Source organism: Myotis lucifugus, unplaced genomic scaffold (genome assembly GCF_000147115.1).
Source record: "Myotis lucifugus unplaced genomic scaffold, Myoluc2.0 scaffold_1643, whole genome shotgun sequence".
Lineage (NCBI taxonomy): Eukaryota > Metazoa > Chordata > Mammalia > Chiroptera > Vespertilionidae > Myotis > Myotis lucifugus.
In genome coordinates, this window is record NW_005872691.1 from 3,106 (window position 1) to 11,636 (window position 8,531).

At 49.8% G+C, this 8,531-nt stretch overlaps 1 protein-coding gene across 1 annotated transcript in view; it reads right to left on the bottom strand.

Moving 5' to 3' along the window:
- Positions 1-3,071: 3,071 nt before the first annotated feature.
- LOC102420756 (membrane-associated guanylate kinase, WW and PDZ domain-containing protein 3-like) overlaps positions 3,072-8,531 on the bottom strand; it is a gene marked incomplete at its 5' end in the record, with an annotated part of 37,217 nt that continues 31,757 nt past the window's right edge. Inside the window, 2 exons of the mRNA XM_006107997.3 lie at positions 3,072-5,528; positions 6,974-7,112. Coding sequence (XP_006108059.3) covers positions 4,597-5,528; positions 6,974-7,112 — 1,071 coding nt within the window. The remainder of the gene's footprint in view (positions 5,529-6,973; positions 7,113-8,531) is intronic.

Genomic DNA, 8,531 nt, shown 5'->3' on the forward strand with positions numbered 1-8,531 from the left:
TGTTCAAGCCAAAGGCTCCGGGTTTATTCTCAGCTCCTCTCCTTTTCCTCCACGTCTAACCCACCGCCACGCCCTGTCAGGTCTACACGCCACGGCTCCGGGTGAGGCCTCACACTTCCACCGGGACCACGATGCTGACCACGGCCCTTCCATTCCCGCCTCCCAGTCGGTTCTCCACAGCCACACGAGTGAACTTAACAATATGGAGACTCTAATGACATCCTCCTCCTGGAACCCTTCCTGGCTTCCTGTGGCGGCCGCCAAGCCATTCACTATCATGCCTGCTGCCCTCTCCTGGTCACCTTCTCAACCCCTTACCTCCCAGGTCCCCCACTGCACCATGTGACTTCTCGAATGTGTTTTCTAGGCCCTCCCTGGGATGGCCTGTCGGCTGCCGGGTCCTCCGTGGGGCCTTCTCTGATGGCCCTGGTGAAGGTTCATTTCCTGGTGCTTCTCCCAGTCTGATGACCCTGTTTCTGTTTTGCCTCCTTGTTTGACCTTCCACGGGCTGAGCCCTCCAGGCAGGCACTATTTTTGTTCACCTCTAGGTGCCCAGAACGCAGAACAGTAAGTACCTGACCCCATCATAGGTACTCGATAGAAATCCGTAGAATAAATGACAAACAGACCTCGAGTAATTTACCACTCGGGCAATTGTTTCTCCTGTTGGGATGGGAGAGTGTCACTTCATGACTCGCTCACCCTCGGTGCTTCGTGTGTATCTGTATAACGATTCCTAGGAACTTGGGCTTTTGCTGTGATCCCCAAAAGCAGTGATATCACATACTCTGACATTCATGTCACTGAGAAATCAAAATGTAAAGACAGAACTATTCATACATTTAATTGGAATAGTAATAACCACAGGAGGTTCACTTAATTTTGTAATTTGTTGTATTGGGAAAAGGTATTCCCCCTGATTGCTCTGGAGGTATAACCTCCGACTTCCTGAACATGTACGTTGTGGCCCATGGTAATCTGAACGAATCACTTTGAAAAGGTGAATAACCAGAGACTTGCCTGATGGGGGACTGGTTTTCTTGACTTTCAGAGACACAGGAGAATTCAGTTCCAGGTTCTCTCCCAAAGTATAAGCTGATGGATTATGCTTTTAGTTTTGGTTCATTGCATTTAGAGGTAAGCGGACTGTAAAATTAACCTCCTTTCAAATGAATGAAATTCGTTCTTGACATTTTTTAGATCTACATACTCATAATGGACCGAATGGGTCTCACTTTGAAACGTAATGTATGACTTGGGATTATCGAGAACATTTATTGAATGTAATCTCCTCTACACACGCACTGGCTAGTTTAGTCATTTAAAGGAACCCTTTGCCTTTCGCAGTTACTGGTGCCGCCGGGAATGAGGACGTCTGAATTTCACCAGAACTTCCACCCCTTCCCTGCGCATGTCCGGGGCCTGCAGCTCTAACAAGACGTCACTCAAGGTAGCAGTGGTGGTTTATTAAGGGCAAATAGGCCTCTTGACTTGTGTGTTTGCTAAGAGTTCTGCTTGACTTGGAGGGAAGCGTTAGGCTCAATGAAAGCACTTGGCCGTTTTTTGTCTTTTGGTGTCTATGTGAGCAAGACTGAGTTCCCTAGTAGCTAGAATTCCTTTCTTACGGCTCCATTTGCACAGCAGCATCAAAAAGAGACCCACGGGAGTGGCTATCTTTGAGTCAGTGAAAGCAAAGATGACGGTTTCATGTGATAGTTATGGCATGCTTTCTGCAAGTCACTGTGTTGCTGATAACCCTTAAGAGCATGAGCAGGAAAGAGCTGCTCTGTAAATAAACCTGTTACTGCTTAGAAGCACAGACCGTTCCTGGGCCCGGAGCACGCCACGGTTAAGTTGCTCTGCTGTATTCTTCAGACTGAACATCATGTTTTGTGGCTGGAGTCTGTGTTTATACCGTGTCCCGTGGTCAGGAACACGCTGGGGAAGTCAGACTGTCAGTTTAGCTAAACTGAATACTCTGGCTTCTCTAAACGTAGTCTCTTTGCATGTGGGACCCGTGACACATGAAATTCATGTAGCCGTGTGTTAGGAGCACTTGGCCTTTTCTATAGGCAACTACCTTACTATTAAAAAATAAAATAACCAAGAGTCTCCTGTAGAAATAAAAAGCCAAGTGCTTCTCTGCGTCCAGGGCTCCTGAGATAGTTGACTGTGCAGTGACATCACTAGGTTAGAACAGATAACATTATAGGACAGTGATGGCGAACCTTTTGAGCTCGGTGTGTCAGCATTTTGAAAAACCCTAACTTAACTGGTGTGTCACACATAGAAATTTTTTGATATTTGCAACCGTAGTAAAACAAAGACTTATATTTTTGATATTTATTTTATATATTTAAATGCCATTTAACAAAGAAAAATCAACCAAAAAAATGAGTTCGCGTGTCACCTCTGACACGCGTGTCATAGGTTCGCCATCACTGCTATAGGAGCTTGGTCTGCTCTTCCGAGTGAGACTACATAATAGCACCCAGAACTTTCTTTGTGATCAGTAAGAAAATAATATCCACCAAAATAACAAGAAAACGGCTTGCTGCCACTTCCTGAATCCTCTGCTGTGTCATCTCCACTGTGGGCCTGGCTTTACTCTCAGCGCTGAGTTCATGCGATGGAAGGAACTCATTTTTCCCTTTAAGAAGATTTCATTAACCATGTCTTGAAATAGGTTTGAGGCCTATTCATACCAAGAATTAAACAAAATCAAGTCAGAACGCTTCATTCAAAAAGTGTAGCCTGTAGTAAATACTTTTAAGTTATTCTAATGTGAAACCTCATAGTCTGATGAAAATAGCTTTTGTGACCTTGTGGTAACTGGGCTTACGCTGTCCTCGTGAGAAAAGGCTAGTAGTGCGTTTCCAGTACGTATAAGAAAGGATTTGGGGTGGCAGTAAGTTACTTAAGCAAAGCTATTTTCTTCACAATGAAAGGTATAAAACGGGTTTAGAGTTGAACATATATGGGTAAAGTCATCATCATCAGCGTTTTCTTGGTGGCAGGACTGTGTGTGTTACTTGGAGGGACTAAATCTATTTGAGGACTCAGACCACGCGTTGGTTTTTGATTTTTTTAATATCTATATAAAAAATAGCGAGCCATTTACAGATCTCTTTCTCTAATCAGAACCTCAGGTGTATATATAAAGGTACTGTACAGTATATAAACATTTACAACCAGTACATCCATATTTGCTTAGCATTCCAAGGCCACATTGCTAAGTCAGAATATAATCGATACAGTGACAGGTTACTTAGGAAACAGCCACATCAGACTGACAACACATGACATCCAAGTCATGTCACAGTTAACAATAAAAATAGGATTGTTATCACTAATTGTGGGCTACGGGGGCGCTAACTCTGAGCGTAACCAAGCCTAGTTCTGCGCTGCTCCGGGGTCACGGGCGGGGGGTCGGGACAGGCTGAGTCCCTCGTCCCAGGAGGGAGCTTCACAGCCCGACGCCGAGAGGGAGGGGCCTGGACACGACGTTTCACAACCAGAGGAACCCGAGTGACAGGCAGTGTGTCCAGACACTCCCACAGGGTTTTGTTCTGAGAAGTTCCTCTATTTCTAGCTGCTACTGAACGCTGCTTCAGGGGCTGAAAAACACGGCTACTGTGGTTAAACCCTGCCTCCACCTCCCGCAGCATCTTTCCTTAGACCCGCGGGTCCAGAGGTTTGGGCTCCCTTTCTCGTCTTTAGACGGAGTCAGTGGAGCGAGGAAGGCAGGGAGGCCCAGCCTGTCTGTCCCCTGCGTGTCCTCACCTGCGAGGGGGCTGAGGCTCGGCAGCCTCTGGGAAGCTGCTGGCATGACTGAGACGGGTTCTGATTGTGATGCTTCAAATATGAACTAACAACCAGTGACTTAGCAGGTGCCACCCAAACAGCCAGAAATCGAAGCCTGCTAGTTTCTCTTCGGCCAGGAGCACAGGGTGTTCCCACAGGAGCGGCCACGGTCCCGGCTGGGGGGCCAGGAGGTAGACGCTGCTTGGCTTCAGTGCGGTCTCCTGCGGAACGTGCAGTTGTAAGTAATACCTTTAAGTTACTTGAAACACCTTCCCCAGCGGCACTGAAACAGAAAACCGCGGAGGTCAGGGTTCGACTACCTGTTTTTCTTTGCGGCAGCGACAGTGATGTATTTCTGAGCTGGGACGCCATCGGGAGCTGTCGGAAGAGGCACCGCCATCTGTAGCCACGAGCGAGGCCCCCTCTCCTGCGGGGACTCGAATGGTCCTCTGTAAACATGCAACATGCGATGGAGAACACGGCTTCCAGGCCACGCCTCGGCGTCACTGCTGCGGGAATACTGCGCGAGGAGGAGGAAATGGACGCGGGGCAGCCGAGAACTTGGCACCGACCTAAAGTGAGTTGTGACCACACTGTTAACGTCACGTAGGCCATCTGTTGAGACAGCACGAGGGTGACACGCAGGCGCGACGGAGGGCAGGCAGCCCGGGGCCGGCGCGTCTCAGCAAACCAGGGCCCTTCATGCGGCCCGGTGACCGGTGAAGTCAAAATGCTCTCAGGCGTGAGGGTTTCTGGAAGAACGACGTTTGGGGGAAACGCTTATACGACAGGTCACAGCCGTCTCTCAGCCACCCCAGTCGAGCCCGAGGCCTTGCTGGCACTGGGCACCTTCCAGGGCCCTGGGGTGATGGGCGCCCGCCGGCCCGGAGAGCCCCGGCCGCTGTCGGCCGCCTCCTTCCCGCTGTCGTCCTCTGGGTCCGGCTTCAGCTTCTTTTCGGACGCTTCTCCGAGGGGGGCTCGCTTTCCTTTTTCACTTTCAGGTCCTCCTCGGCTGGCAACGAGAGGAGTCTTTTTGGACGGGAGAGACTTCTCATCCAGCCTCTTGCTTCTTTTCTCTGGAGAGCGAGCTCTGGTTTTCCCAGGCGGACCCTGCTTCGCCTCGTTCCTGACCCCATCGGAGGCCGGCTGGGCGCCCTCGCTGGCCGGGGCCCCTGGGGGGTCTCTGCTGCCCTCGGTCCTCGGCTGCTTCTTGGGGCTTGAAGAGCGCCCCCTGCTGCTCCTGGCGGGGTCTTGTCCAGGACCTGCCCTGGCGCTGCTCGGCCCACTTTTACTCTCCCCTCTCCTGGGGCTGGAGGACCGGTCCCGGGGCCGTCTTTTGGGGTCACTTTTGAGAGGCCCAGGAATCGTTTCTAGATGGTCCTCTGCATAGCGACTGGCGGCCTTTTTAGGACTAGCGGACCTACCGCGCCGGGAGACACCGTTTTCCACCTTTAAGAGGTTCTTCTTGTCGCCGTGCCCGTGGCCGGCAGGTGGGTCCCTCTTGCTCGCGTTTTTCTGGAGAGACTGATGGGAAGTGCCTTTCCTCCCAGGCGCCGCGTCCTGGAGTTCTGCCTGGTCCCGCGGCTGAGCTCTCGCCGAGGAGTCTCCAGTTACCGGCACGTGCGGCTCTTCAAACATGGACGCGGAACGCGAGGGTGGGGCCGATGGTGACTGTTCGTCGTAGATCACGAGGGGAGATGGAGGGTGAGAGGTATCCCAATCGCCTGGGGAGGAGGTGAGTGGAACATGGTTAAATGTTAGGAGTGAGTGAGGAGCAGTAAGGTTTGAACTATGACAGCCATTTGAAGTGGATGAGCATCTGAACAGTTTACAGATGTTTAGGTAGCTCTACACACGAGTACTAGTATCTCTATAAAGGCAGGTGTGTACAGACAGCTGTATTTGTACATCCAGGGTAGGGAGTTTAAATATACAGCAAATAACAGGATTCACTTTTTCCAGTTACTATGTGTAAAGCCCAATTAAAACTTAACACTTGGAGTGGGGGAAACGAGTTAAGTCGGCTCGCGTGAATTGCGCGTACTCCGCGGGAGCCGTCTTTAACTCGGTTCATATAGATTTGCGGTGGAGTGCGGGAAACGTGTAAACTCGGGCCGATTGTAACTGCGTATTACCAAATATTTGTTTGTAATCCACCCTTTTGGTGGATGGAACAAAACCAAAAGACAGAGCCATCTTATATTTTGGCGGGAAATTCACCCCACACCGGAGTGTTAAAATTCGACCCAACTACCTGGTCCAAGAGGCATATTAATTTAGCTCTAACCAATGGCCACAGCCTAAGGACATGCTAAGTCACTAAGGAGACCGCACTGTGGTCCGCGGGCATTTGTAAATAGTTTTCTTCATTAAGCCGTCAAATTTAACGTCAAAAGGAAACGGAAAAGTGCAGCAGAAGAATTAGATGTATTTCATAGCATCATTTTTTAACTAAAAAGAAAAAAAATAAAAGACGGAAGTGATTGACAAGACATGCAAATTTACCAAGTCTTTTTAAGGAAAGACCAAGAAAAGCCCTGAAAGCCTTAATGCTGCTCAGGTTTCACGTAGGAGCACAGACCGGAAGGAGCCAAACCTGAAGGAGGAAGAGAAAAAGCCTAGGACTGTGTGAACACATCGCAGTGCGGTTAGCACAGACGTCACCGGGCGCACGGCTACAAGCAGGCGGCGGAAGGTGAGTGTCGGAGGATCGCGGGCTGAGAGGGGCCGCGGGAGGTCCTGCACGGGGCCACCTCCTCCTCGGCCAGGGCACGCAGCCCAGGCACTGACATTGCAGCAGCGCCCGGGGACCAGCGGGCCTGCAGCTCCCATGCCCAGCAGAGGAGCGGACCTGACGCCGCGGAATCAATGCCAGCTGCAGAGGTTTTCCTGACATTTAAACCATACGCCTCTGACACCCTTGTTCTTTACGGGCACATTTCTGCATTTTCTGTTGAAATTAGCTTCACATGTATCCCATTCCAGCAAAGTCCTGCCTGGAGCCACCTGTTCTGTAATATTATTTGTAGCTAATGAGAACCATGCGATGTCGCTAGCTGTAGATGATTCTGGCTTTTGCTGGGACTGGGCAGGTAACTATCCCCTCCCCGCGATGCTCCTCCTGCTGCCCCCCCCCCCTCCGCTCTGCAGCTGCGGGCGCCCCGCTCACCGTGGTCAGGAATCAGGCCCGTGCCCGGCCTCAGCAGCAGGAGCACCTTGTTCCCGCCGGCCTGGATGAGCTCGATGGCCCGCGTGTGCGTGATGCCTTGTGTGGGCTCCCCGTTGATCTCCACAATCTGGTCCCCGACCTAGACAGGGAGCAACACACCGTCATCTGCTTCGCCTCCGTGGACTCGAGAGCCGCTCAGCCTGGGCCCAGCGCCCTGGCACTGGTAAGACCTTTCACCGTGCACAGCGCCGCCCGCTCTTGCGTTGAGGAGGGGCAGGTGGTGGCAGCAGAAGAGGAATGTCTAGCTTTACATGACTAGGAAGCAGGAGCTGGGCATCTTGAAATCAAGAGCCAAATGAAATATTCATACGTTAAGACTGAAACTCACCTTGGAGAATATATTAATGTGAAGACCGATTTAAATCCAATAACCGGCTCATATTTCATTACTGTAGTGTAAAATGATTTCCCTGAAACAGCGGCCGCCAACCTTTCGGACCACCGGCTGGTGGCTGCTGCCCTAGAAGACTAGGGATTAGAATAAGATGCCTTGGTACCTCTGCTACTTCCTAGAAATGTCTGCTGTTTTTTAGAGGAAAAATACAAGTTTAACTTCTGCAAAGGGCCTGATTAAAGATGATGATGGTAGGGATTTTATTCCAGATTTGAAACTACATTTCAAGGTGAAAAGTAAAGGGTGTTGGCTTCAGAACAAAACAAGGGAAAATTAGCGAAAGCAATTCCAATAGCTGCCCGCGCTTGCTAAGCTCCCAGGAACAGCAGCAGGGAGGCCGCGCCAGTCACCCACCTCCTCCCCCACAGGGGTCTCGCCTCCCTCTCTGTGAAATGGGGCCTTGGGAGGACTTAAAGGGATAGAACATGATTACAAACCAAGCACAAATGTATGTTAGTGTGAAGTTACCTATTTTCGGGCTTTCCAAAAAAGTCCTAAGGCAGTGGTTCTCAACCTCTGGCCCTTTAAGTACAGTTCCTCATGTTGTGACCCAACCATAAAATTATTTTTGTTGCTACTTCATAACTGTAATGTTGCTACTGTTATGAATCGGAATGTAAATATCTGAGATGCAGGATGGTCTTAGGCGACCCCTGTGAAAGGGTCGTTCGAGCACCAAAGGGGTCGCGACCCACAGGTTGAGAACCGCTGTAGAGAGCACAATGTGAAAATTGCAAGTAAACTATGAAGGGGAATAAATGTTTTGCTGTAAACTTTTGAAAAAAATGGAGGATATCAGAAACAAGATCAATAGATTTCACAAAGTGGAAAAGAAATCTTTAAAAGCAAGATAATTGATTTTTAAAAAGCCCAGATTTCCCGTAAGTGACCGAAGAAGAAACATTTTCATGAGGAAGTAGATGACAAATTAGCACTAGCTGTATAATCCTGCCGGTCGCTAGAGAAAAGAGAATTAGAGCAGACAGTATGTGAAGCGCGCTCTGGGTACATCTTAGAAAACATGACTGAGGTTATAATTAAGTTTAAGCACAGTCTTTGGCTTAAATTCACTATCCAGATCTGCACAGTTCTTATTGTTTTAGC